At 49.6% G+C, this 27,829-nt stretch overlaps 5 protein-coding genes across 13 annotated transcripts; 2 read left to right on the plus strand and 3 right to left on the minus strand.

Moving 5' to 3' along the window:
• On the plus strand, nt 4,932-7,441 carry LOC8063119 (dnaJ protein homolog 1). The gene is made up of 3 exons (XM_002456681.2): nt 4,932-5,304; nt 5,416-5,780; nt 6,739-7,441. Exons 1-3 carry the CDS (start codon nt 5,128-5,130, stop codon nt 7,184-7,186), a joined length of 990 nt encoding a protein of 329 aa, XP_002456726.1. The 5' UTR covers nt 4,932-5,127; the 3' UTR covers nt 7,187-7,441.
• LOC8063120 lies at nt 8,635-10,328 on the minus strand. Its single transcript, XM_002458806.2, has 2 exons — nt 9,558-10,328; nt 8,635-9,416 (listed from the first exon to the last, which is right to left on the minus strand). The coding sequence occupies exons 1-2, from the start codon at nt 10,101-10,103 to the stop codon at nt 8,775-8,777; spliced, it is 1,188 nt and encodes a 395-aa protein (XP_002458851.1). The 5' UTR covers nt 10,104-10,328; the 3' UTR covers nt 8,635-8,774.
• On the plus strand, nt 14,838-19,250 carry LOC8061005 (chloride channel protein CLC-c). The gene is made up of 8 exons (XM_002456682.2): nt 14,838-15,177; nt 15,598-15,928; nt 16,433-16,633; nt 16,724-16,901; nt 16,995-17,257; nt 17,349-17,618; nt 17,702-18,842; nt 18,930-19,250. The coding sequence occupies exons 2-8, from the start codon at nt 15,681-15,683 to the stop codon at nt 19,014-19,016; spliced, it is 2,388 nt and encodes a 795-aa protein (XP_002456727.1). The 5' UTR covers nt 14,838-15,177; nt 15,598-15,680; the 3' UTR covers nt 19,017-19,250.
• Nucleotides 19,277-23,374, minus strand: LOC8063121 (pentatricopeptide repeat-containing protein At1g05600). 8 transcript variants are annotated; one of them, XM_021457633.1, is made up of 3 exons: nt 21,649-23,374; nt 21,243-21,311; nt 19,277-20,536 (listed from the first exon to the last, which is right to left on the minus strand). In XM_021457633.1, the coding sequence occupies exon 1, from the start codon at nt 23,152-23,154 to the stop codon at nt 21,667-21,669; it is 1,488 nt and encodes a 495-aa protein (XP_021313308.1). In that variant the 5' UTR covers nt 23,155-23,374; the 3' UTR covers nt 19,277-20,536; nt 21,243-21,311; nt 21,649-21,666. The 8 variants fall into 8 exon arrangements, with proteins under 8 accessions (XP_021313308.1, XP_021313309.1, XP_002458852.1 ...); XM_021457634.1 differs by having other exon boundaries at nt 19,277-20,541; XM_002458807.2 differs by having other exon boundaries at nt 19,277-20,636.
• LOC8061006 (putative F-box/kelch-repeat protein At1g15680) lies at nt 25,648-27,791 on the minus strand. Of its 2 annotated transcripts, XM_021458096.1 has the most exons (2): nt 27,292-27,790; nt 25,648-27,223 (listed from the first exon to the last, which is right to left on the minus strand). In XM_021458096.1, exon 2 carries the CDS (start codon nt 27,169-27,171, stop codon nt 26,098-26,100), a length of 1,074 nt encoding a protein of 357 aa, XP_021313771.1. In that variant the 5' UTR covers nt 27,172-27,223; nt 27,292-27,790; the 3' UTR covers nt 25,648-26,097. The 2 variants fall into 2 exon arrangements, with proteins under 2 accessions (XP_021313771.1, XP_021313770.1); XM_021458095.1 differs by having other exon boundaries at nt 25,648-27,791.

Consider the following 27,829-nt stretch of genomic DNA (forward strand, 5'->3'; position numbering starts at 1 on the left):
TGGGATCAGGGACGCGAGAGCTGAGAGCTAGTAGCATCGAATTCTTGCGCATTAATATGGTTTCGATTTGGCAGCGTTGTCGGCCAAAAGTGACCCCCTAACCGCAAGCAGTAGTCCAGCTTGGCCCTTCCTGCTCCCTCTCCTTGCGCCTATCTCTTTCAAAGGTGAAGATTCAGGGAACAATAGTAAACTAGAACCATTTTGCACTGAGCAAATATCGGCGTATCAGAGTCTAAACTAGAACCAAGCAGTGATAGTCCACTGTCCAGTTTCTTCTTCGAGAGCCGCAGTGTGGCCTAGGAAGTGTAACCGTGAAAGAAAAAGAAAAAAATGCAAGCGAACCCCACCGAATCCGCCGAAACCGAGGCAAACCCACCGTGCCGAGAATTGGCCGACCGACAGATCCCGACCGCTGCTAGCGTACCCGTGCGTCGTCCAACACGAGAGGCGCGCATGGTTCCCTCGCCTCGCCTTGCCCAACCACGCCGCGCGCGGCGCCGGGGCGACGGCGGGCCGTTTCGCGGGGCCAAGCCAAACCAATCGAGAAGGCGCGTGCGCGACACGTAAAAGTTTGCCCGCGGGCAAGAGTAGCCAACAGCCGCGCGGGCCTCTCCGGCCGGTCTCGTCCGCGGCCGTGTAACGCAAGTGTGCGACGTACGTAACGTGCGCGGCATGTGACGGACATCTTCGGCTCCCGGACGGGCGATCCGGGCGCGGCCCCTAGCCTCATCCGCGGGCTGTCGGTACGCTACCTAGAGCCGGCCACCGTTCTGCTATGCTACTTCTCTATATGCGTGGCCGCACCGCCGATCGAGAAGAGTCCACCACCGAAACCAAATTCGATCGATCGATCAGCTCGGCTCTGGAAACGTGAAATTATTTGTGGCAAATTGCCGAATCATCCGATTTTCTTATGGCACGTGTTGGTGGGCAGCCTAGTAGTATATATACACCTAGGCGTACGGGCCGGCCAATTCAACTCATCGAGAGCCGTATTTTTTTTTTTTTTTTGCGTGGCCTGGCTTGTGGCTGTCCAAAGGACTGGTAGCGTAAGAACCTCTAGCAGTACGACGAAAGATCGCATCACACTGTTTCTTCATTTATGCTCCCGATCTGCGACGGATCGAAGCTGCCACTACGACGACTATAGCTAATAGATCGAGGGCCATTATTCATCGCCTTGACTAAAAGTTGTGTACACGTCGTCTCACGTCGCTGGCCCCTTGTTGGTACTACTGGTACCCACGCACGCTGTGTCGACGTGCCACTCCACTGTTGCCCAGATCCAAAGCAGCTAGCGGTACGTACTGCGTCGAGTACGCCAGTACTACGTGGGCATTGGCATCTCATCTGCGATGCGACGACGAGATGCATGGGCCAGGTGGCCATGGCCAGCAACGGCAGCAGGTGCGTTCGCTTCTGCTACCTGGCGACCTTCCCAGTCACTCCCGCACATGCGCGAGGGCGTGCTCGCAAGGAAGAATCCAAGGAGAGTAGGGCGTGTCGATGACTGGTCCGCCGGTGGATCTGCTCTGCTCTGCTGCTGCTCTCCATGCACGCATGCATGCATACGGAACGGTACGCGGCCCGCCCACTGGACTGGCAGTATAAAATTTTGTGAAATGGACGATCTCAATGCGTGCGGGTGCAGCGGCTCCATCTGCGCCAGTGAAGTTATCGCGCCGGGGAATTTTGTATGGGGAAGAGCCATCATCGCTAGCGAGACGGACGCCAGCACAGTGGAAAAACTAGCCGATCGATGATTGATCTGGATCGGGCGGTAGCGGCTGGCGGACAGCACGTAGAGGCCGCTGCTGCTGGTGCTGGTTAAGCTGCCGGTACGGACAATTATTGCGGCAAACCCCGACCGTACTTATTATTCCACGATCAATCATTCATTCACCTGCTGCACTGCACTGCAGGCGATCGAATCGTTCTTCGTCAATGGGATGCGCTCTGGTTAGTGATTAGAGGTGAGGTGGACTAGCTTGGCCGGTAATCCAATTTTTAACCAGAGAGAGAGAGAGAGAGAACAGCATGGCACGATCAATCCCGTTCTCGGGCTCGGGCGCGCTGTGCCCACGAGGCCACGAGTGGTCTGCTCTGTTGCTACTACAGTACTATCACCAGGGCAGGAGCAGCTGATTTGGTCAAAAGATGGATAGATCAGCTCGTTTCGCCTCCGATGCTTCAGAAAGTAACAGTACGTCATCATATAAAAGGGAACGAGATAGTATTGCAAAGCTGGCTCTGACCAGCACGTACATCTGTCGGGCACGTATATCATGTACAGTACGCACAAGGCCTCGTGCACGTGGGAATAAAGGGCAACATAATGTATGTAAGGCATTTAATTCCATCAGGGGTAATTTTTATCTTTGCATTGCTTAATTGCTGAGCAGGGTACAAAATTTGTTTTAACAAAGAAGATGCTATAATTATGATATATCTGTTCACGGACATTGGCACAATAAATGGACGGGTATGGTACAAAACAATAATTTGCAAGGGAAAAAACTACTCTACGACACTCGATAGAAGCATGTTGTCTATATGTTTAAACTTTTCTACTTATTACAATGATATGCAAATTTTTTGTGTATTTGAGAAAACAAAAGGAAGTTGCTAAATCACAGGTGCCTGATTTTTTGCTTTTCTTTCAAACAATAAACATCACACATCTAATCTAAATCTAACCATCAATACTCATTCTCAACCATGGGATAAACCACCTTCTCCCTTATTGCTAGTTTATCTTCACTTTCAGGCACCTGTAGGATAGGAAATGTGAAAAAAAAATGTATTCTTCTTTTGCGGTAAATATCGAGATTAACAAAAATATTATAGACACCACTTATCCCAATCTTAGGAGATTGACAGAGTTACCATAATCCTTCCCTATTGTCACAATGTCTGCCCTTGAAAAGATTAGCGCCATTAATTCTTATAATAACCGAGAAGGATTGCGATCATCTATGCCATGTTGAAGACTTGAACTCTAGTTAATAGACTCCACCATAGAAAACCTAACCAACTAAGGTACGTTCAATTCATGTATGTCCATTAAATGCAGCAATATTAAACAACATTTGTATCTATATTAAGAAATTTAGGCACAATAAATGGGATGGTATAGTATAACACAATAATTGCATCCGTATAGGATTTAGATGTCGTTTAAGACAGTGACATGGTCTCCAAAACACAACTCTGACCTCTTATTTTTATAAAAAAATATTTAGAAAAAATGTTATACGTATACTTCTATGAAAGTATTTTTCAACACAAACCTATTCATATAATTTTCACATTTGCAAACTCAGTAATATAAAAGTTATTGATGATTTATATTCTCAATGTTTGATCCTTGTTTAAAACGACATCTAAATCTATACGGAGGGAGTACTTATCTATAAGAAAATATAATTATATTCATATATATTAGCTGCATCAATCTAAAATGTATCTATATTAAGAAACAAAGGGACAATAAAAAGGACATATATAACATAAATAATAGGTACAAGAAATTAAAACGATGTCTATATCTGTTAGCTACAAAATAAAAAGTGTACAATAAACAAATACATATCTACATATATCGGTTGCAAAAGATAGATATCTATTATCAGCAGCTAAGTGCATTTAGAACATCTCCAAAAAACTCTTTATATCCTTTTTCACTATTAGGAATCAAGATTTTTTAAAGAAAAAATGGCCTCCAAATTTTTAAATTGTTTATTAAATATATAGCCTTCTATCATGAATTTCTCGCTAGACAAATATAGAAAAAAAACGACTTTTTAGAGTGTGCACAACATATAGAAAAATATTAGAGAATAAAAAGATTTTTTTTATATAAAAATGACTTTCTAAGTAACGATTTAGAGAGTGAGCTTCCACAATGCTCTCATTTTAAAATTTTAACTTCTAGGGCGTGGCGCGCTAGTGCGAAACGCAAAGCAACAAATCTGAAACGATCACATCGTTGGGCCTCTTGTTTCTCCTCCTTGCCCCTTTCAATCCTTCTCCATGTCCATTGCCAGGTCTTGTTTACTTACAAAAAATTTTGCAAAATGTGAACAATATCATTTTCGTTTATATTTAACAAATATTGTTTGATCATAGGCTAACTAGATTTAAAAGATTCGTCTCATAAATTACATGTAAACTATATAATTAGTTATTTTTATAATCTATATTTAATGATTCATGCATGTGTCGCAAAATTTAATATGACAAGAAATCTGAAATATTTTATAAAATATATAGAAAAGTAAACAAGGCCCAATTCACCCCCATGACCTCCATGGCCCCCAAGCGTACGATGGCTAGTACGAGTAGGGCCTTGTTTAGTTTCGAAAACTGAAAAGTTTTCGGAACTGTAGCATTTTCGTTTTTATTTGACAAACATTATTCAATCATAGAGTAACTAGGCTTAAAAGATTCATTTTGTGATTTACAGATAAACTGTGCAATTAGTTTTTATTTTCGTCTATGGCCTTGTTTAGTTCCTAAAAAATTTTGCAAAATTTTTCAGATTCCCCGTCACATCGAATCTTTAGACGTATGCATGGAGTATTAAATATAAACGAAAATAAAAACTAATTGCATAGTTTGGTCGGAATTGATGAGATGAATCTTTTGAGCCTAGTTAGTCTATGATTAGACAATATTTGTCACAAACAAACGAAAGTGCTACCGTACCTGTTTTTGCAAAAAAAATTTGGAACTAAACAAGGCCAGTTTAATATTTCATGCATGTGGCACAAAATTCGATGTGACGGAGAATTTTAAAAAGATTTTGGTTTTGGGGTGAAAAAAACAAGGCGTAGGAGTACCTCCATTTCACGATGGCATCCATTTCCATTGTTGCTCCATCTCTCTATTTATTTAAAATTTAAAACCGGTTCGAACAGACGAGTAGACGACCCTATACTCTACTCCTCCTGCATAAAAGCCACTCCTCTCTCGCTCACTCTTCTATCTCTGCTCTCCCCATCTCCCTCCTCTGTTCGCCACTTTATACCGCCCGCCCACCACACCACTCCTCGCTCCTCTCTGCTTCGTCCTTTGCTTTCCCCTGCGCCAGGCCAGAACGACATCCTCCATCCCCAGTCCCCTCCGATGGGGAACCCGCCGGAGCTGTACCACAAGATCCTCAACATCCCCAAGGACACCTCGCCGCAGGAAATCCGCGCCGCGTACAAGAACCTCGTCAAGAAATGGCACCCCGACAAGCACCCGCCGTCGTCCAAGCCCGAGGCCGAGGCGCGCTTCAAGGCCATCAGCGAGGCCTACGAGGTGAGCGCCAGCGTGCCGCCGACGGCGCCTCCCTCCCTTGCCGTGCCGTGCGCGCGTTCCTGTGAATTGTGCATTGCCGTGTCGTGACGTACGTGTTCCTTCCTCGCGCAGGCGCTCCTGGACCAGCAGGAGAACAGGGCCGTGTTCGGGCTGTGCAACGACGGCCGGGCCGGTGAGAGGGCCGGCGGCGCGTTTGGCGGTGGTGGGGGCCTCGGCGCCGGCGTCGGGCCGCGCATGGAGAGGACGCGCAGCGACGATTTCTGCACGAGGAGCGCGCCCGGCACGCCGGCGAGGGAGTTCAAGAAGGTGTACAGCTCCGGCAACACCGGCGGGCGCCGCGCGTTCGCCGAGTTCTCCAGCTCCATCATGCGCAAGGCGCCGCCGCTGGAGCGCAAGCTCGAGTGCACCCTCGAGGAGCTCTGCCGCGGCTGCAAGAAGGAGGTCAAGTTCACCCGCGACGTCGTCACCAAGAATGGGTAACTTGCGTCTCTTCTCTGTCAGTTTTCCTCTGCCTATTGAACAAGATCGATGCAAAACCTTGCTAGAAATGAAATCCGGTGAGGCATCGCTTGCCAGTAGATTGTTTTTTCTTTTCAAAACAACAAAGTGGAGAATTTAATCGAAGAAGGGGCTTGTGTCGATATGGATTCAGATTTCAACAGTGAATCGATGCTTGGAAACTTGAGGTTAGGCAAGAATTCAGAGCTCGCTCTGATGGCGACAGACATTCCACTTCGTGTTATATGCCCCCCAACCCCCAATTCGCCGCACTGTTCGGTAGCTCTCGATGAACAGTGCACTGGCACAATCACTTTCTGCTTTTTTGTTCAAGGTTATATGGCGCGCGCACTTGTGTTTTTACAGTGGGGGTCGGGTCGGGTCACTGCTTTTTGTACCACCACCTTGCATTTGTCAGTGGAATATCAAGCTAGCTTTGGAACATAGGGCGTGAAACCTTTTTACGCGAGTGGCCCTTTGGTGTGTGTGACCCCCTCTTTCCCCTTGGAGGTATCTATGCTATTCTTGCAAGATTATCCTACCTAACACAAGCTCACGATAACAATGTTTCCCAACGCGGTTAGTACAGCTAGGGATCCTATCTCCACAAGATAATCCTGAGGTCTCAAGATGCTTCCTTCGCCACATATGCGTGTGCATGTTTGTTGGAGCCTTTTAAATACCCCCATTTTGGATGTATCATCGAGCAGAGAGAGGAGTGGTCCTTTTGAGCGATGGGCGGGGTATTCATAACTCTTTTACATGTGAGGGTGGTGGCCTAGGTGGTTTTCAGGGACAGTGACTCATGAGCATCCTTCCTCCTTGTACTCACTCTTGGACGTTTACTAGAGACTAGACTAGAGTATTGCATATTTGGTGGCACTTCTCGAGCTATGTATAGACTAATGGCTGGAAGTGGTTTAAATATTTGGGCAGGTCAATCGTCAAGAAGGAGGTGACGCAGATGGTGCTGGTGAAGCCAGGGTGGAAGAAAGGGAAGCAGATCGTGTTCGAAGGCATGGGTGACGAGCGGCCCGGGTGCCTCCCCGCCGACGCCGTCTTCACGGTGTCGGAGAAGAAGCACCCGACGTTCAAGCGGGTGGGCAACGACCTGGTGCTCAAGGCGGAGGTGCCGCTGGTGAGCGCGCTCACGGGCTGGTCCTGCTCGTTCCGGCTCCTGAGCGGCAAGAAGGTGAGCTGCGCGTTCCACGACGAGATCATCTGCCCCGGGTACGAGAAGGTGATCGCCGGCGAAGGCATGCCGATCCCCGAGCAGAAAGGCGCGCGCGGCGACCTGAAGGTGAAGTTCGAGATCGTCTTCCCCAAGGAGCTCACCGACGAGCAGCGCGCCGGCCTGGCCGAGATCCTCAAAGGGTCCTGCTGATCGTGATCGTGATCGATCGGTGGAGCAGACAGCAGAGCTCGTGGTGGCGGTCCGGCGCCGGGTCGGTCCAAGGTAGCCCAAGCGTATCAAGTTTTCTTGGCCGTGTCCGTCAGTCCGTGTGTTAATATACTCATAGCGCGTGAGTGAGTACATAAAGAGAGAGAGAGAGAGAGGGGCATCGTTGTACATACAGGTCGTTTAAATATATGATGATAAATATATAGTATATGGAACGTGAGCCAAGCTTTTTGTGTACTAGTTGTGTGCCTGCATACCCTACACGCTCGTGGCATGAGCTGGATGTGTTTGTTGCGATGAGAATCAGAGATCTTCTCGCACCCTTTTCTTTGTCTGTCCTGACAGACCTGCCGTCTGGTCTGATTAACAACAATCTCGAAATGCATTGTGGTACTACTTGCCTTACCAAATGCCACCTTCACCTGCTGGCTGCTGCTAATCAGCTAATGCCACCATGCCTTTTCTCTCTCTCTCTCTCTCTCTCTCTCTCTCTCTTGCAGCTTGGCAGGAAGCCGGCCGGTGCAGTGCAGATACAATACTCTGCCGAACTGCCGGTTGTCGCACCGATCACCTGCCCGATCCAGATGTTTTCGCCAAGAAGTGTACTGTATGACACCTTTGCGTAGTCCCTTACTTGGCCGAGTCCGCTTTGTGCCTTTTTTTGGGCGGCTTTTGTGCTAATTACAGGTTCCTGCTGATGGTATGGTACCCCCAAGGGATTCAGCAAGGAGGATTACCCGCGGGAGTCGAGTCCATCGCAGTCGCAGGCAGCTAGCACCGCTGCGTGCGCTGATGGGCCATGCATGCATGTCCTGGGCCAGCGGGCCAGCGAGCGAGGCCTGCCGGCGCCGGATGCGGAGCAGCAGAAGGAGATCCGATTACCTGGACCACGCCACGCACAAACGACCTGGAATGGAACCCGCTCGCGTACTCGAGTGCAAGTGCGGGAATTGAATGCAATGATCCCTCAGTTGTTGGATCGCGAAGCGGAGGAGGAGGAGGAGCTGGAAGTAGTTGGGGTGCCGCCGAGGGTGTGCTTGGGCCCCCGCTGTTCCTTGATGAGAAAGCACAACCAAACCGATCCTGGTGCGCGCAGGGGGCCGTCGTAGTTCCAGTACGTGGTGGTTCCATCCATGCCAATTGGCGTTTGGTAGTGTAATAGGCGGCAAAGCAACTTGCTGTTGGTGCGCTGCTGCAACAGCAAAGTGAGTGGGCTCTGCTGCTGCCTCTGCCTGCCTGCAGCACCAATGGCAGCAGGTCTCTCTCTGCTGCTGTACACGAATCTCAGTGCAAAACCAACGTTCGCAATGTGAGGGCAAACTATACTTTCCCGGCAATCCACCAGTTTCAGCAGGATGGATGCACGCATGATCAATTCATTCAGCCGCGTGACTGCTTGTCTGTATGTAAGAGCGTTACAGAGCTACTTACAGCAGATCGATGCCTAACGTGTAATTAATCAGATTATATATCTGATTAAGTTACAAACGATTCATCAAAAAAAAATTAAGTTACAAACTCTTGTTTTGTGTCCGTCAAACGCCGCCTCGACGGCCAAAAAAAATTTGTGTTAGTAGTGCATGACCGTGGACGACATGTTGAGCAGCGGCGCGAGCGCGTCGGGCGCGAACTTCCTGGCGAACAGGTAGCAGGTGGACGTCGGGCGCGAGTTGTACGCGCAGGGCTCGGCGCTGGTCCGGATGCTCCGGACGAGCTCCGGCGTGGCGTCCCTGGCGCCGTACGTCACCGGGTGGGATTCCCCGGGCTGCCACTCCACGCGCGTGACGGTGCGGTTCGAGTTGCGCGCGCCGTGCCGCAGCGTCACGTACGTCTGCACGTAGTGCTCGTCGGGGTAGCACGACGGCCGGCAGTGCCGCCGGAACAGCGGGTAGTACCTGGTGTCCGTCAGCACGCTCGTGGCGAGGTCGCGGCTCAGCTCCAGCCACTGGGACCCCTTCCGCCACTGCCGCAGCGTGATGTCCGGTAGCATGCTCCGGCTGTACCGGTTCCGGACACCCCGGTCGTTCCGGTAGTAGGACTCCACGAAGCTGTGCCGTGACCCCACCAGGTAGTCGTACACCGTCGTGAAGTTGTGCACCGGGATGCAGCTCTCCGAGAGGAGCACGAACCGCTCGTTGGAGAAGTCGAGCAGCGCGTTCGCCAACAGACGCTTCTCCGCGTCCACCAGCGTCACGGAGCCCCATTCGGTTTTCTGAAAATCCGCAGGACAGATAGCTAGCGTTTATCAGACGACGAAGCGATCGATCGTGAGCTAAAAGAAGTGTCTCGATCGATCAATCGAGCAAGCATAGCATCTATCAGCTCATGCAGCATGCGAGCGACAATCACGAACCTGGCTGGGGATCTGCCTGCCGTAGAACGGCGAGTCCTCGGAGACATTGATCGCCACCCCGGGCGGCGCGTGGACGTAGATGGAGAAGCGGTCCTCGTGGCCGCCGCGGAAGAAGCGCTCCCAGAGCGGCGCCAGCGGCAGGACGCCGTGGCCGGCGAGGAACATGAAGGCCACCTTGGGCACGCGCTCGAACGGGTACCTGGCGGCGGCCGGCACCAGCGTGGCGCGCCAGAACAGCTCCTCGTCCGTCATGTCGTGCATGAGCCGCGTCGGGGCCACGAATTCTTCGAACTCGGGGTCCAGGTCGGGCCGGCAGCAGATGCCGCCGCCGCCACCGCCACCGCCACCGCCACCGCCGCCCTGAAACCCGATGCTCCTCGGGACGATGCTTTCCTGGGACAGGCGGACCCCGGCACCGGCAGACACCCAGAGGCCGGCGACGACGCCGAGCGTGAAGATCACAAGGAACGCGACCACCTTGGCGAGGCCGGTGATGGGCTCGTTCCTCGTGAGCATCACTTTGAAATCGTCAAGCCCGCCCTTCATGCCCTTGTCGTGGACGAACACAACAAGCGCATACGTCCGTCCGTCCGTAGTTGTACGACGACGAGTTGTTGTTACAGCTGCTAAACGGCAAACAACGGTACTACGGACACGAGCGCATGCAGCTGGGGTGACATGGACGAGGGAGAAGGGAGATTTTTAAGCTCTGCGCAGACGATGGCCGCGATTCATGGCTTGCGAGATTGGCCAACATATGATACCAGGATGAACGAGCACTCCAGCCTATAGTTTCTGATTCTCTGAGCGTCCCCTTCTTCACGAGGAAGGCATGCATGCATGAAGAGGGCAGCAGAAAAGTATAGTCCGATCGATATCTCAGGTAAATGGAAAAAAGTGGAGATATATTATTCAGTTATGATCAGATCGAGGAAACGTAGAGGAATATAGGAATAAAACAAGCCGGGAAGAAAGATATCGAAAGAGAGAGATCAAGGAAAAGGAGATGAGTCCGGCGCATGTCCGAGCCCAAGAAATACGCTGGAAAGTACCAAATAAAAGATGGATGCAACGGCGGCGATCGATGTTATGATAAGCGTGAGAGATATGAAGCAGGCAGATAGCGTTCTTGGGAATGTCAGCCTTGATCGGGTATGTACAACAAGCTGTCCAACAACTCAGGGGATAAAAGTTAATACCGAGGTGAGACATAGGAATCTACCACCGGCCAGATCGGATCGTCAATGTTGAAGACTTGTAGTCGCAATCCACAAACCAAAAGGAATTTTGTTATAAAGGAGTCCATGCCACACATGGATTGTTCTAGATTTCAAACACTTTCATCCATCCAATTGTAAGATCTATGGCTTAGATTAGATATAGTCTTGTGATAAAAAAGTCAAGTGATATGGTCGATTGGTTTATAGTATCTCCCCTACATGATCTGTTTGGATTCTCTTGTCTAAAATTTAGTTGGCTAAAATTGAGCACTAAGGATCTATTTGGCATGGCCTTGGCTCTAGCTCCAGCAATAGCTTTTGTGCAAGAGTAATAAAAGCTCTACCAAACACTTAGAATGAGAAGACATTTTGTGGTAAACAATAGAGAAGTCAGAGTTGTTTTTAGGAGTGCTCCGGCTCCTTCAACAGAGTACTTAAGGAGGAGGCTCGCCAAACATGTCCTAAAACTTTAGACTACTTTAACTCACTTGTATGGTCTAAAGTTTTTATGAGGTTAGCTAAATTTTAGATAACACTTTAAACCTCTTGTTTGGAGTTAGGAGAGCTAAAGCGATCCAAGACCATGAAATTCAAACAAAACCTTAAAAAGTATGTGATACATCTCGATCTCCTAATCTGTCATTCATTTTAGTTCCCACACAACGCGTCTACCAGAGCCCATAGCACACCACCCCTCCATGTTTGGCCTCTCTAAAATGATCAAAGGTGTCTAAAGGGGAGGAGGAGAGTACAATAGGCTAAACTTAAAAAATCTCACTTCGCAACGTGTAGTCACTAGTCAATGGAAGTTCTTATCTAGCTTGATATTTCCAACCCCAATCGAAAGTTTTGGCTTGGACCTCAAATTCCAATCCTGAGAAACAAGAAATTAACCAATCTACAAATTTAGCCAATGGAAGCTTAGATCTATGTGTGTATCATAACTATATACAAATTAAGCCAATGGAAACTTAGATCTATCTAATATCTATGTGTACCGTAAATGTAGAGGAGTGTATTAAGCGTATTCCATAAGATGAAATTCTCTTAAAATTTCACAAGTATATAGATCAAGCGGGAACAATTAAAGGACAAGAGAATAAACACAAGAACATGCAAAGTTTGGCTACACCACCACGAAACAACACATATGTTTGTTAGAGAATCAACAACACATGCTCTCACCCGCGACGTATCGTCTGGATCGAATGTCAGGTAGCTTCCCACGTACTCCCTCCTTTTCAAATTGTAAGTTGCTTTGAATTTTTTTTGATATATTAATTTTGCTTTGTATCTAGACATATGTTATGTTTAGATACATAGCAAAATCTATGTATCAAAAAGTCAAAATAGCTTATAATTTGAATCAGAGAGAATACATGGTTCAAACGGTTGTAAACCGTATGCCAATAAACAACAAAACACTCGGTTGCCTGCTAGCTTTCCCCGAAAACAAATAAGAGAATACTAGGTTATTATGCCCTACATTGAAGAGGGAGACATATTTCCACGAGAGCCATTTTTTTCAGTGTGATAAGAAAAGCAAGATATTTGAGTTTGCCAGCAACATGCTGTTAAGCCACATAATGTTATATAGGCATGATTTACACAATAGTATTAAAAGCAAAGCTTGTACAAACAAGAGTAAAACACAATTCAAGTACATGTTCTAAATCAAAGGAAGGAAATTCAGATGATGATAGCTAAGTTCATCATAAATCACTCTTTCAAATTGCTTTGCCTTGTGATGCGGTGCATTGCAAGTGTAGTCATCAAGTACCCATTTAATGTGGGTTGGACATCAGCAAGTCATCCCTACAAAATCTGTACTGTACACACTTGATGTCATGAGCTCCTCACAGACTAATAAAAACTAAAATTAAACATAGAAGGAAACAAATCAGCATGGAAAAATAAAAGGAGGCATAAAAAGGTACAGCTTCTCAAATTCCAAGAATATGATAAAACATAAGGTTTTTCTTTTTTTTGAAACACTTTTAGTTCAGTTTGGTAGAACGCGCGGGTCTCTAAAACCTGTAAGCTTATGCAATAGCTTGTCAAATTCAGCAACCACAAAAGAGGGCAGTTTCAGGGATAGAGAGTAACAGATTTTATAGTTTAATATTCTTCACGTTCTAAAGCTTGAAATGCAGATTCTCAAATCAGCAACTGAGCTTCATATTTCCAAATCCATCTATGCCTGCACAAATTGATGATACTTTGGCAAATCCGTCCCGGTATGCTTAGCAGACAAGGTGATTTAATTAAGGTACGAAAATGACAAATCAATAGCATTGTTTTGTCTCACTTTAGCAATTTATTAAAAATTAATTACAACAAACACCGCACTCACCTTTGCCACACCATGGAAACTTGATTATCAGACTGTCTCCAACAAAGACAACCTAAACGCGAGACGCATTCAGCAGTATAGGTTCCGTACAGTAAAAGAGTACACACCCAAATTTTGTCCTTCTCCAACAAAGCCTGGGACCAAGCCCCAAATCCAGCCGTACACGCAGCACAGCGACGCCCCACCGCCCACCGCTTTCCTCCCCGTCGAAGCGCCGAGCACCGAGCCAAGGTCGCCGGCGACTCCATCCGCGGGATGGAGCCGCGCCTCGCTGGAGTCGCGCCCCTGTCTGTGGGCCTGCCTCCGCGCCCTGCCGGAGTCGCGCCTCGCCGGAGACGCGCCCCGCCGGAGTCGCGCCGGAGCCACGCCGGTCGCACGCTGTCGGCGCCACGCTTGAGCCGCGGTCCCGCCACGCCATCTTCGTCCGCACGCTCCCACTGCGGCCGGCCGAGCTCGACTCACTCCTCTTCTCTCTCCACTCCGATCTCGTCCACGAACGGTTGAAGGAGATAGAGAGGCCGGAGATTTGCGTCTGCAGGAGAGAGGAGACGCTTTTTCGCGTTCCGCATCGCTAGCTATGCAAAATGAGTACTCTCTTTGTGTCCTTTTTGTTGGAGGCGTTTTTTTAGTCTAAAAATATTGTAGACGATGCATTTTGGGTATGCGTTTGCCAACTCTGTTGGAGTTAGCCTCAGAGCCAGCAGGTCACACCACAGAAGTTCAAGCGGAAGCACCTAGGCTACAACCACCCTTCACTTCACTGTACTCTGCAACTGTTCCAGGATAGAATGGTAGTCACTAGCGTCATCTTTGGGCTCATCCTTCTTGGCAATGGTGTGCACTTGAACTCTCTGATCCTCATCACCACAAAATTCATTCCAACCAATGAACCAAAGTAATTAATTAAAGCAGCCTTCTTGACAAGGTTCTCAGCATCTACAGAGCCTTCGACTTTGCTTTCTTAGTCTGACCTGCTAACACTTGAGCAACTTCTCCTGAGTCCTGACAATCACCACTGGATTGATCTACCTTCCCGGTGCCTCACGTGCCTGCATCCTTGGTTCCTGACACCGTTGATCGAGCAACTTCTGCCCCGTTGATCGAGCAATGAGGAAGAGACTGCTCTGCAGCGAGCAAGTCGGGCGCGGTGGACACCGATCGGGCCGGTTGCCGCATGCACTTTGCCTCCTCCTCCTCCTCCTCCTCCTCCTCCTCCTCCTCCTCCTCCTCCTCCTCCTCCTCTCAGACTGTTGCAGCAGCATGGGGGCCTGCCTCTGGCAGCCTGAGGGAGCTATGCCGGGCGGCGCGGCCGGGTGGGGACGAGGAAGTGGGGGGGCCGGGGGCAGTTGCCAGGCAGCCGAACGGCGCGGCGGTGTGGCGGAGCAGGGTGGCGATGGCGACCGGTCGAGACGGGGAGGGGCGGGTGCATGGCGGCCAGGCGGCGTGGCGGAGCGGTGCGTGAGGCCGAGGCACGCAAAGGACCACGCTTGACATCTATCTATTCGTATATGATCTATCTACTCCGTTCATCTATCCCTATGTATCCGTTCACGCGTGCATGGCGTGGGTAGGACGGGACGGTTTTCTCGGCGGGATCCAACGGCATGCAGGACGGGACAGACACGGAGTCCCTGGCTCATGGCACGCGCAGACCCCCTTGGTATTTAAAGGGTGGCAAGAGGAGCCAGGGCCAGGCCGCCGCTAACTTGCCGCCGCCAACTCCTCCGCGCCTCTTCCACCACCAAATTACCTGCTTCTCTCACCGCGTACGTCGGTGGCCTATTCTTCTCTCGCTCGCTCGCTCGCTCGTCGTCTTGGGCAAGTGTTGAGGCGCCCGGGTGGTCCGGATGGATAATGATGCTGATCCGTCAGATTCTCACCGTTTGGCTGTGACTGTGAGATCGATCGAGCTCGCGAGGCGCGCGTCCCGGTAGGACCAAACGACGGCGAAGAGATCGACTAGGATCGGATGCTGCGACGTGCGACGACCAGACGACGGCGAGCAGGAGACTAGGAATCTAGGATTGGATGCTGCGGAGGTGTATCGGTGAGTTTCTATCCATTCATCGCGGATACATAATCCACATACGCACATTGGTATCAGATTTCGTATTAGTAGATATTAGATTGGTTGTCGATACAGAAACGCGTTTCTCAGAGTGGCCAGCACAAATACGCAGTTTCAGTCACAAAACTGATACGATGAGAGACTCGCGTTACATTGCCATCTGAAAACTGCATGCGTGAAGAATCTTAGACGGGGAGGGGGGAAGATCAGGCGAGAACAGGTCCTTCTTTTCTTGTTTATTTTCTGAAAAAAACATGTTTTGCATGATTCCAATGAGACGCCGAAACGCTGTTTCTGAAGAAAAACATAACATCCCAATATACCACATATCATGTTTCAGCACTTATCTTCTTTTTTTAATCACAGTATGAAGAACTTCTTCTTCTTTTTTCATCACAGTATGAAGAACACATGACCTACTTGACTACAAGAAGAGGTAGATAACAAAGGAAATTGCTTCGATAAAGTGGAGGTGAGAATCCATGGCACCTACAAATGGAAAAGAGACTGGGTTGGACGGGGCCGAGAGCTCCTGCACGACGCCCTTGGCGACGCCAGCGGCGACACCGATTGCAACTCCGATGTCAACTAGGTCGGTGAAGTGGGAGAAGGACATCGAGGATGCGGCTGGCGCTCTGCACCGGCCACTGCTTTACCATGGCACCAACACGACGTCGCAGATGGCCATCGTCGGCGCCAACACCTGCCCCATTGAGAGCCTCGATTACGAGTATGCATGCATGCCCCTTGTGTTTCCACATACTCTATTTCTCAGATATCCTTACAGCTACAGTGCTACTTAATTACTACTTCGAGTACTATTGATGTCATCGTTTGAGCTTTATTAACCGTGGACGTTTCAGCCCCTTGACATATCATTGTGAATTTGATGTTTGATGACAGTAACATAAATGTACTGTAATTACCATTTTAATTAACCAAGGACTTGGTATGTCATTGTGAATTTGATGTCTGACTGTATTTGCAGTTGTTGCAAAAGAAAGTTCTGCTCTTTGTAGGTTTCCTGAATTTTTCTTGCATGGAAATCTTTTTTGTTGTATGCTACTTGATTGGTTGTTGATCCAATCCAATTCATGAAAAAAAGCGTTATGCTTATAACAGAAAAGATGTTACCATGAACTTAGTCAGCAACTCAGCATACAGTCAGCCGTCAGCAGTTTTGGACCAATCTTATTTATGCATTTCCTCACGCCATTTTCACTGTTGATTTCAGAATTGTGGAGAATGAAGTGTACAACCAAGACTGGAGATCAAGAGGGAAACTTCAGATCTTCCAATACCAGGTCCTTAAATGGGTCCTGGCACTTTTTGTAGGTGTAGTCGTTGGCCTAGCTGGATTCTTCAGCAACATTGCTGTCGAAAACATCGCTGGGTTCAAGTTGCTTCTAACGGGCGATCTCATGCTCGAGAACCGGTACGGATCTCGCTTACTAAGTTACAATGCCAAACTCTTGCTACTTTCTTCTTCGTTTTGCTTAACTGACATTTGCTTTTGGCCCTTCAGGTACCTGGCAGCTTTTGTGCTATACATCGGTTGCAATGCAATCTTGGCTACTGCGGCTGCAGCGTTGTGCGCTTACATTGCCCCGGCAGCAGCCGGTTCTGGCATCCCTGAGGTGAAGGCGTATCTGAATGGCGTCGATGCGCACTCGATTTTAGCGCCTAGTACCCTCTTAGTGAAGGTAGCACCCTGAAACTTTCAAAGCTGGCTCCAAGTTGTTTTGACATTGCTGTCTTGATGTGCATCTGATAATGTTACTACTGCAAAAATGCAGATTTTAGGCTCGATATTAGGGGTGTCTGCTGGATTTGTGCTGGGCAAGGAAGGCCCTATGGTGCACACCGGTGCTTGTGTTGCCTCCTTGCTCGCGCAAGGGGGGTCACGGAAGTATGGCCTCACTTGGAACTGGATCAGGTACTTCAAGAATGATCTGGACCGAAGGGATCTCATCACCTGCGGAGCTGCAGCTGGTGTGGCGGCGGCCTTCCGTGCCCCAGTTGGAGGCGTGCTCTTTGCGCTCGAAGAAGTTACATCATGGTAATCTATATATATTCCTGCCTCTAAACTGAAACCGACATGGAGTGCCATCGTCTTTCATGGTTTGCCCTTGCAATCGATCTCTCGTCAGGTGGCGGAGCGCGCTTCTTTGGAGGACCTTCTCCACGACAGCAGTGGTGACAATGGTGCTGCACGCGCTGATCACCTACTGCCGTGGTGGCCACTGTGGCTTGTTTGGCAAAGGAGGGCTGATCATGTTCGATCTCGGCTCACGGCAAGTGACCTACACCGTAACGGACCTTGCCGTGGTCATGTTGCTCGGCGTCCTCGGCGGTCTGCTTGGTGCTCTTTTCAACTTCCTCGTCGACCGGGTCCTTCGCGTATATAGCCTCGTCAACGCGTAAGTGCCATCTGATGGTGAGCGTCCCACTCTACGGCAGTTTCATATAGGACACTGACCACTGGCCGCGTTCAAATTTGCAGGAAGGGCGCGTGCTACAAGATCGTCCTGACGGTGACCATCTCGGTGATCACTTCGTGCTGCACCTTCGGCCTGCCATGGCTGACGACGTGCACCCCCTGCCCGCCCGAGCTCGCCAAGACCAAGTGCCCGACCATCGGCCGGTCTGGCAATTTCAAGAACTTCCAGTGCCCGCCGGGGCACTACAACGCGCTGGCGTCGCTCTTCTTCAACACCAACGACGACGCCATCCGCAACCTCTTGAGCGCCGGGCGGTACGACTACAGGGAGTTCGGCGTGTCGACGCTGCTCACCTTCTTCACCACGGTGTACACCCTGGGCCTGCTCACCTACGGCGTGGCCGTGCCGTCGGGCCTCTTCATCCCCGTCATCCTGGCGGGCGCCTCGTTCGGCCGCCTGGTGAGCACGCTGCTGGGCTCGGTCAGCGGCCTCGACTCGGGGCTCTTCGCGCTGCTCGGCGCCGCGTCTTTCCTCGGCGGGACGATGCGGATGACGGTGTCGGTGTGCGTCATCCTGCTGGAGCTCACCAACGACCTGCTCCTGCTGCCGCTCATCATGCTCGTGCTGCTCATCTCCAAGACGGTGGCGGACTGCTTCAACAAGGGGGTGTACGAGCAGATCGTGCGCATGAAGGGGCTCCCTTACCTGGAGGTGCACGCCTCGGCGTGCACGCGCAGCCTGGTGGCCGGCGACGTGGTGTCCGGCCCGCTCGTCACTTTCTCCAGCGTCGAGCGCGTGGGCGCCGTCGTCGAGACGCTGAAGTGCACGGGCCACAACGGGTTCCCCGTGATCGAGGACCCGCCGTTGGCGCCGGCGCCGGAGCTGTGCGGCCTCGTCCTGCGCTCCCACCTGCTGGTGCTGCTGCAGGGGCGGATCTTCACGGGAGCCCGCGTCAAGACCGGCGCCGCCGAGGTGTTCCGCACGCTCGCGCCGTTCGACTTCGCCAAGGCCGGCTCCGGCAAGGGCCTCAAGGTGGAGGACCTGGAGCTCACCGAGGAGGAGATGGACATGTACGTGGACCTCCACCCCATCACCAACCGGTCGCCGTACACCGTCGTGGAGACCATGTCGCTGGCCAAGGCCGCCTCGCTGTTCCGCGGACTCGGCCTCCGCCACATGTGCGTCGTGCCGAGGACGCAGGGGGTAAGTATGCCAGCCGACACCTCCATTTCCTCTGTGGTTTTTTCGCATGCGACGTGACACGAACTGCGATTCTTTTGTGTTGTGCAGAGGCCGCCGGTGGTGGGGATCCTGACGCGGCACGACTTCATGCCGCAGTACATCCGCGGGCTGTACCCGAACGTGCTCCCCCACTAGAACCACAAAGCACGGCCGGCACGCGAATGCCATTTCATTGCATTGCACTGCATCTGTATAGGTTGTTAGTTTAGGCTTTCAATATGTTTCGAACAAAAAGCCAAGGCTCTCAGTCAGCACCCTGTCCCCTGCGATAAAAGTGGTGTGCCTGAATGTTTTCTCAGAACTGACAAACCTGAGATTTTAGACATTGTATAGCATATCTCACAGATAATTATTGACGATTGTTTCAAATATTCGAACCAATTTTGTTGATAGTGTCATTGTTGATAGTGTCATTCATTGAACTAGAGAGCTTACAGTTTGACAGACAGCAAGATCCTTCATATAAATTCTACTAGGGCCAATGTGCCATGCTTGCATGGAGAAGTAGCTTACAGTTTGACAAACATCAATAACCAGCATATAACTCTAGTCTAGAGCCAAATATGCCAGGTTTAATGAACATAAAATCGACCAAATCACAGATGGAACAAACGGTTTGCAGCCCCATAGTTCATGAAGGTAGTACTTTGAAGTAGTCATATTATATTTATTGGCAGACTTGCAAAGCAAGACTCAGAATATGAAACCCGTACCATCATCCACCTCCATGGCTGGTTGAATTGTCTTCACTGCTCATCTACTTCTGCATTTCTGCTCCCATTGCTTCTGCTCCCGTTATTCACTTGGGTCTTGGACTCAAAGCACCTCAGCTGCACTGACCACCTCACCAGCTTCATCATTACATTTTCATCATCCATATCATCCTGATTTGGTGAGTTGACGTTGAACTGTCAACTAATGACACTTGTCCCAGGGCCATGTGCTGGATAAAAGCAAGAATGCATATGCTGGGAGATCCATTATCACTGTAAAAGCAGGAATGCCATTATGCTTATGCAGCCTGCGTCCGATACATCAACTGAAACAGCGTGGGCATGGGCAACTACACGAACCAGTCACAGATGCCTCATTGCCTACAGGCAATGGCAAGAACAAGTGCAGCCAACTGGCATGGGATGCCTACCAGCTGCAGAACACCATCAAAATTACCCTGATAATGGCTTCCAATGCACTGAGAACAACTATTTGGAGGTCTTGCATATGGATGATACAGGGCTAACCAATGCCAATGCCTGCCCTAAAACAAACAATGCCAATGCGGCAATGCCCACGACGGCTTTGGCACTGACTCGTGTGCATACGGAGCACTTCACCATGGGCATCAGCAATAACTTCACCAGTGCACAAACCATTGATTTGGAGGATAGCTTCAATGATGCAGATGACCACGAGTGAGAGATGCTTGGACGATTTCTTCCAGAGCCCATACTCACAATGAATTTCGAAGAGCCATTGCATTATCTTAGTGATGTGACCGATATCATTCATTTCTGATCTCGATGCAGACAGTCCGTAACTATAGGAGACCTCAACTTTTGCTCACAGCTGCATGACATCATGAGTCCAGTAATTTTGGATGGTGGAAGAGTGCAAGCCTCCAGATTCAACTGATGTCGCCTCTGACAACCACATGCCTGAGCTGGCAAATTAGAGCAGTGAGGTTTCATTTGCCAGGAAAGAAGACATGAAAAAAATTGTAACCAAGCAGCTCAGCTTGGAGAAGATCTGGAAGTTCTGTACAGAGAACAGAATGTATATCAATAGAATTATTGCATTAAAAAATTTACCCAATCATTGGAATCAAAAGTCTTTTTTTTTTTGTGTGTGTGTGTGGGGTGGGGGGGGGGGGCTTGAACTAAAAACTGCTGTAATTTTTCTTTCACTGACAGAATTTAATATGGAAGGAGCTCTTAACAACTTCAAATGAAAAATAAGCATATGACCATCATGTTTCTCTTGCCATCAATATCACCCTTATCATTTGTGTGTCATTTTACCGGAAGAGTGATAACTTTAAGGTTTACAAATAACAATTTTGACATTTTGTATAACCACGCAGGTGCCCCAGATCTGCCTAAAAATCCTATGCCTCTGCATCAGGTTTGTAGCAAATATAAAACAGACAACAAATGACTATTCATAACCCTGCAACAGCTGCTCCTAGAAATTACTTCATAAACATGTCACACAGTTTGAATATGACAAATTGAAATTACTCCAAATTCTCTCATAATCTTGTTTGTTTTTCGCTGCAGTGAAATACTAATAGATCTCATAGACACAGCTATGCCACAAATATGTCTGCAACTCATCAAGTTCAACTGTTGTAGAACATCTTACCTTTGCTCAAAAGATCTTCGAAACAGCGCCATAATAATATAAAGTCTGATTCCTTCAACTGCTATTCCTCTGTTCATAAGAAACAAAAAAAAAATGAAGCACAGAGGATTCAGCCTATAACTCAGAACGATAACATCTCTGGCTTTTTAGTTGTAGGATAGAGATTGCTCCTATATAACTACAACACCCTTTCATCCCAGATATACTACTTTTTCTCTTAGAAACGACATGCCTTTGAATTTTAGTGTAAGATGCATTTGGTGATTTAAAGCTGTGTTCTTGGTACTGAGAGTAGATGAAATCATGAAACCACAGCCATTTCGTTCTACATACATAAATAGAAGAGTGCCTTACACTCATTATTGGTGTACTTGTGGTTTCAAGAGTTTCCTAGGATGAATCCCACCTCTTGTACAGTTACAACCTAAGCTTTCTCCAGTAGTCCAGCTCCTAAAGCTTCAAACTGGGAGATACAAACCACTGAGACTAAGGATGACCAAACACGGATGTTTGGTGTTTCTCCATGATCGATCATCTCCTCTAGCCACAGCAATGCATCATATATTCTGCCAGCAGAACATAAACCTTCAATAACACTGTTGAATGCACTTCTGTCAGGCCGATGATGTCCCTTCACCATTCTCTCCATTAACTTTGAAGCATCAATAAACTTGGTTTCTGAGCACAAACCATGGACCAAGATTGAGAAAGTGTCCTTTTGAGCAACACAACCAAGCTGCTTATCCATCTTTTTGAGGTATTCTAGTGCCCTCATTGATTGCATCGTGTCACAAAGACCCTTCATGAGCAAGTTATATGTTGTCACTGTTGGAACAAGGTCATTCTTTGGCAGCTCCTTCTCCATCACTTCCACAGCATCATCCACGTTCCCTTCCCTGCATAAAGCAGCTATCTTTGCCTCATACATGCAGATTGTTGGCTTGAAATTCTTCTTGGCCATGTCCTCGAGCAATTTGTCCGCCTGATCAAACCGACACTCTTCATAGAGGTCAATAATCATGGACTCAAAGCTGCATACAGTGCGGCCACCTCGAACAGCCAACGCCTGGTCAATGGATTCCCGAGCATCCTCGAGGTTAAGCACAGCAAGCATTGGCACACGAAGAGACCGACGACTGCCTGGTGACCTCAGACCCTTCCTGAGCACCTTATCCAGAACCAGCTCAGCCTGTTCGCCCCGGCCAGCTGCACAGAGTGCGACCAGCAATGCCCGATACACCACAACATCTGCGTCACAGCCCCTCTGCGACACCCGCCACAGCATGGAATAGACGACATGTGTGGCCTCATCAAGCATGCCAGCGTCACAGAGAGCAGGCACAATTGTGCGGTAGGCATCCCTCTCCGGTGCGAGGCATAGGTTCGGCATTTCGTCGAGCACCTGCAGCGCGAGGTCAGGGCGCCGCACGTGGCAGAGACCAGCGATGAGAGGAGTAAGATCCGCGGATGCTACTGAGACTTCCGGGCGCCCGGCGAAGTCGGCGAAGAGGCGGGCAGCCTCGGGGAGTAGAGCTTGGGAGACGAGGCGCCTGAGGAGGGCAGAGAAGGAGAGGGACCAAGACGGCGACGGGGAGGAGGGGAGCGACGAGCGGAAGATGGACACTGCGGCTGCGGGAGAGAGGTTGGGGATCGAAGCGGCAAGGAGGGAATCGGCGGATGGGGAGGATGGGAGGACCCGGCGGAGGAGGGACGGGAGGACGGGGGAGCCGGCCGCAGCGCCGAGGAGGGTGGAGCGGACGTCGTCGTTGTGGCGGTAGCAGGACGGTGGGTAGCCGCGAGGCGCTTCCCAGTACAGGTGGGCAGCTTCGAGCGGGTTCTTCTGCCGGCGTATGGCTCCGGCGAGCTGCGCCGGGGTCAGCACACGCGGCCACCGCACCGGCGTGGCGCCCATTTGCCGTTACTGCTGCGTCGCCTCGACGGCGTCCGCGTGCGCGGCGGCACCGCGGACGGACGCGAGGGTGAGGAGGAGGTTGGAGAGGCGCAGCGGGGAGGCGGCGAGATGGCCCGAGGTGAGGAGAGGGCGGGCGTGGCACTGGAGCGCGTGGGAGCCGGGAGATGAGCGTCGGCAGTCCGCGAGACGGGAAGGTCGCATCGATCAGGCGTGGCCGCTTCAAACTCTAACGATGCCAGTATTACAGGCCCGAGAGATTCCTTGGTGGGCTATCAATTGGTGGGCTTGGGAGAGCCCATTGCTACCACAGCACCGACGCCTGGTGACCGAAGAGAGCGCGGCGTGCCTGCGCGGAGGGCGCTGCTCGTTTAGTCCCAACTCGGCTGCTTTGTGCGAGCGCAGGCAGTGGAAGACTATAAAAGAAGACCCTGGGCAACAGAGCAACTCATACCTTTCTCGGCCTTTTGGCTAAGCCCTTGTTTAGTTCTAAAATTGCACTTTCGTTTGTTTGTGACAAATATTGTCTAATTATAGACTAACTAGGTTTAAAAGATTCGTCTCATCAATACTCTATGCATGGCATGTGTCTAAAGATTTGATGTGACGGGGAATCTGAAAAATTTTGCAAAATTTTTTGGAAACTTAATAAGGTCTGAAAAATTTTGTAAAATTTTTTAGGAACTAAACAAGACCTAAGATCAAGTGTAGTATTTGTTCTTATCAGTTTAATATCTGATATGTGGGCCATGTGTCCACTTTGATATTAAATTTATTTTTTGTGGGGGAGGGCTCATTACAGTAGCTCGCTACTGGGGCCCTCACGCGTCGCTTGGGCGTTGCACTACTGCCCTAGCCTGGCGCGCCCCAACCAATTCAAAATAAAAAATATTTTGAGCTGGCCTTCCGAGCTCAACTAAATGGGCCTCAGAATTTTCAACCGTGGGCTTTGAGCGTCCGTTACCCAACGGACTCAGAATAAATTCGTTTTAGTGGGTCTTCTTGGTCACCGTTTTGAATAAATCAATTCTCGATACCTTATTGTCTTATTAAGTCAACATCAATTTGTTTCGGTTGTCTTTACGTGTTTACTCTGCTCTTAAATAAACCGATGCTTAAAGTTATATAATAAGCTACTTTTTAAAATGTTTGATAGAGTTTATAGCAAAAACTATCAAAGGTTTATGACACAAAATTTATATCATTAGATTCACTAAACTATATCTTTATAATGTGGGTGCCCATTTGGTGTTAAAAAAAATGTATATTTTCTTTTTTATAAATTTGATCAACATAAAAAAAAGGTTAACTTTAGACGATTCTAGAAATTTATTTATCCATAAAGTAGTCTATATGACTAAAATATTCTCCATGAGCTAGACAAATCGTTGTGGAAGTACTGAAATAGCCTATATAGTAGTCCAAAGCAAAATATACTAATAGGCGTATGGACTCCACATAAGAAATAAAGAAACACTAATTGTTCTCTCCTCCCTCTCCCAATTGGTTCCTACAATAATGATCGATTGTTGGCAAAGTCGCCGTGCTCAAGCAAGGTCACAACCCTACCAGCCGGGCCTCTCTGAGGTCGTCACTCTAGTTGTTCGTGTATGTCTAATTTCCTTTGCCCTAACCATTTTGCCTACGTCGTCCTTTGTGGCGGCCATATATCAAGGTGAGCTCAATTTGTATCAATGAACCTTCAATTTGGAGGTGTTTACTACAATGAGCCCCATTAAGTCATGGGAAGGTCGATCCTATAAGTTGTGCTACCAATTTAGGTGTAGTCAGACCCATGCAATCATAGGGGACACGTTAGGCGGAAAAAGACGACGGTTCAAGGAGGAAGTGGAGCGAGCAGAGGATGGTTTAAGTGCCGTTTTTATTTATTAGTGGACCCAATGGAATTAGTCTTTCCATTTTAAAAAGATTGTCCATACGTATATAGATATATTTGACACTTAGTCCAAATACATTGAGTTGCTCTAGAAACAATCTCATTATAAGCTAAGCTTCCAATATGTTACCCTCTAGGGATGCATCGCAACCTTAGACTACCCACAACGTTGGTTTTTTGTGATGCTGAAAGAGGGGAAAGAGAGAGTATTGGTCTATTGGAGCATTGGGCAGCATCCTTGTAGCTATCGATGCCGAGATTAAAATTTGTTGACTCAAGGCATGTTCTTTCCTCGGTGCTCAAAAAATAAAGAAGTAGTATATTCAAACCGGCAGTTCAGAGTCTCGTGCGAGGGAATTCCAGAGGGAAGGAGGATTCGGGTCCCTTCCACACAATAAAACATCGATGCAACACTGTGAACATAAATGATTCTTGGCATCGGCATGAGGTGCGTACGGACATTTGTTTTTCAGCACCGGTAACGCTGTCTTTGCGGTCAAAGACTTTTCTTTGATGTGCCTCAGGCTTAACCAACTAAAGTATGCAACACATTCTAAGTTAATGGCATCCACAACCTGAATAGCTTGGACAATTAGCCGAAAACGAAATGAGTGGCATGATTTCAACTCAAGCGTTCTATAATACGATTACAATAAGAGTACACGTGGTAAGCTGTCATATCGCATCAGTTGATAACTTGATATCTCCACTGCCACTTGCCTGAGTCGCTACCAACATTCAAAGTAACTTGAACCACATATATTCTTAAACATTACTAGAAAATTAACGACACAACCAGTACCACGCTTACACACCGTTACAGACGAATAGTCCCTATACAAGTAATCATGATTTAAGCAGAACAACATGTCGTGTAATGTATTACATGTATTTTCAGTTTCATTACTTTTTTTTTGCGACGAATACTGTCTTTGACTCTTGTTTTCTATTTTGACATTTTTATCAATCTTTTAGTAGCAACCAAAGCATTGTGGATAGGCAACGAACACTTGGGCGCCATACCATTTTCGGCTCGTCGGCAAGCCCAATCAGGCCAGCGCGTTGGCCAAATGGCGCGAGAATGGAAACAGCCAAACCTGTATGAGATGCGTGCCATCTTTCTCCGATCCAAACACCCACTCCTCCTCGACGCGCCTCTCGACCACGTCGAACGCCAGCAGCTTCCACGGCGACCACAGGTACACCAGCTCCCGCTCGGGGTGGAACGCCATGAACAAGAACGTGATGGACTGGGACGCGCCGCCGGGGACGACGTCGCTGACCCCGATCTCGTTCTTCAGCGCCCACTCGCCTCCGGCGGCGTCCTTGAGCTCCCAGATCCTGAGGCGCGCGCCGTCACTGGACGCGAACCGCAGGCGGCCGCGGCAGTGCCCGGCGCGCGCCCGGCAGCTGACGGGGGCCGGAAGCGCGGTGACCGCGCACGCCATGGTGTCCAGGTCGACGCGGACGACGTGGCCCGAGTAGGCCAGCACGTGGAGCGCGCCGCCGGAGTAGTGCATGGTGGCCGACATGGCGTCGGTGTCGAGGCCGAAGTCGACCTCGTGGTCCCGCCACGCGCCGCGCTCGGAGTCGAACACCTCGATGGTGGCGCCCCGGGGAAGCCACCCGGTGAAGCACACCACCCTGTAGTGCTGCGACGCGCAGGGGTCGAACGCCAGCACGGAGAGCAGCGTCCTGGCGCGCGGCGGCGGCAGCTCCGCCCACCGCCGCGTGGTTGGGTTCACGACGTGGAACGCCGTCGGGCGGGAGGAGTAGTAGAGCAGCAGGCCGTTGCAGCCGTCGATGATGGTGGACGTGTCGTGGCGCGGGAAGAAGCCCATGTCCGGGGCCTCCGCCGTGCCGCCACCGCTGCCGACGCCGCCTGACGCGCACGCGTACGTGTACGCCTGCCGCTGCCTCCTGCCGCTGTCCGCGTCGCCGCCGCGGTGCGTGTCGTCGTGGTAGAGCACCCCTGACGTGATGAGCGGCAGCCGGCGGCGGAGGTAGTCGCTGGAGATGATGCGCCGCCACGACGTGGAGACGCACTGGAACCGCGCCAGCGACCTGCACGGCAGCCTCGCGAGGATCTCCGTCAGCACGTCCTCGTCCACCTCACCCGCCATCTTCTTTGGACCTTCCTCGAGAGCAGAGAGCTCCTCCTGAACCTGCACCCTTCTGCTGATTCTACTCATCAAGACACTGCTATATATATAGAATTTTAGATAGAACGATGTATATAAAACCTTTGGGCTATGCTTTGGTTTCTCCACCGGGTGAAGCAAGCTTGGATGTCCACGCCACGCAGAGATTTCGGTCGATGCACATCACAAGAAGTGCATGATAATACCTGATACTCCTACAGTCCGACTGAAGTACTCAAGGAGAGGTGACGTGTCATTTTCGAGTGATAGCAAAAACCTGAAATGAATTCAGTGAACGTTCGTGCGTGTGAGTCGTGACCGTTGCCCACTGGTCACTGGATATATGTCTACACACGCTTTTGATCGCTGTTGCACTTTTTGCGCTGGAACTGATACAATACAAGCAGTGGACTCTGGCGCCTGCCATTTTGGCAACATGGATTGTTGCTGGGTTTGGGCGGGTAAACCAGCTTTGGACGCGAGGTTTGCAGCGTGTTTTCCGCGTTGGCCCTACATACACATACCACAAGGAAAAGGAGTCTGGTCTCTGTGAGACTGAGAGTGAGGGAGATTGGGTTACCAGGAAAAGGAGTCTGGTCTCTGTGAGACTGAGACTGAGAGTGAGAAAAAGAAGATGATG

The sequence above is a fragment of the Sorghum bicolor genome, chromosome 3 (genome assembly GCF_000003195.3).
Source record: "Sorghum bicolor cultivar BTx623 chromosome 3, Sorghum_bicolor_NCBIv3, whole genome shotgun sequence".
In the NCBI taxonomy this organism is placed as follows: domain Eukaryota; kingdom Viridiplantae; phylum Streptophyta; class Magnoliopsida; order Poales; family Poaceae; genus Sorghum; species Sorghum bicolor.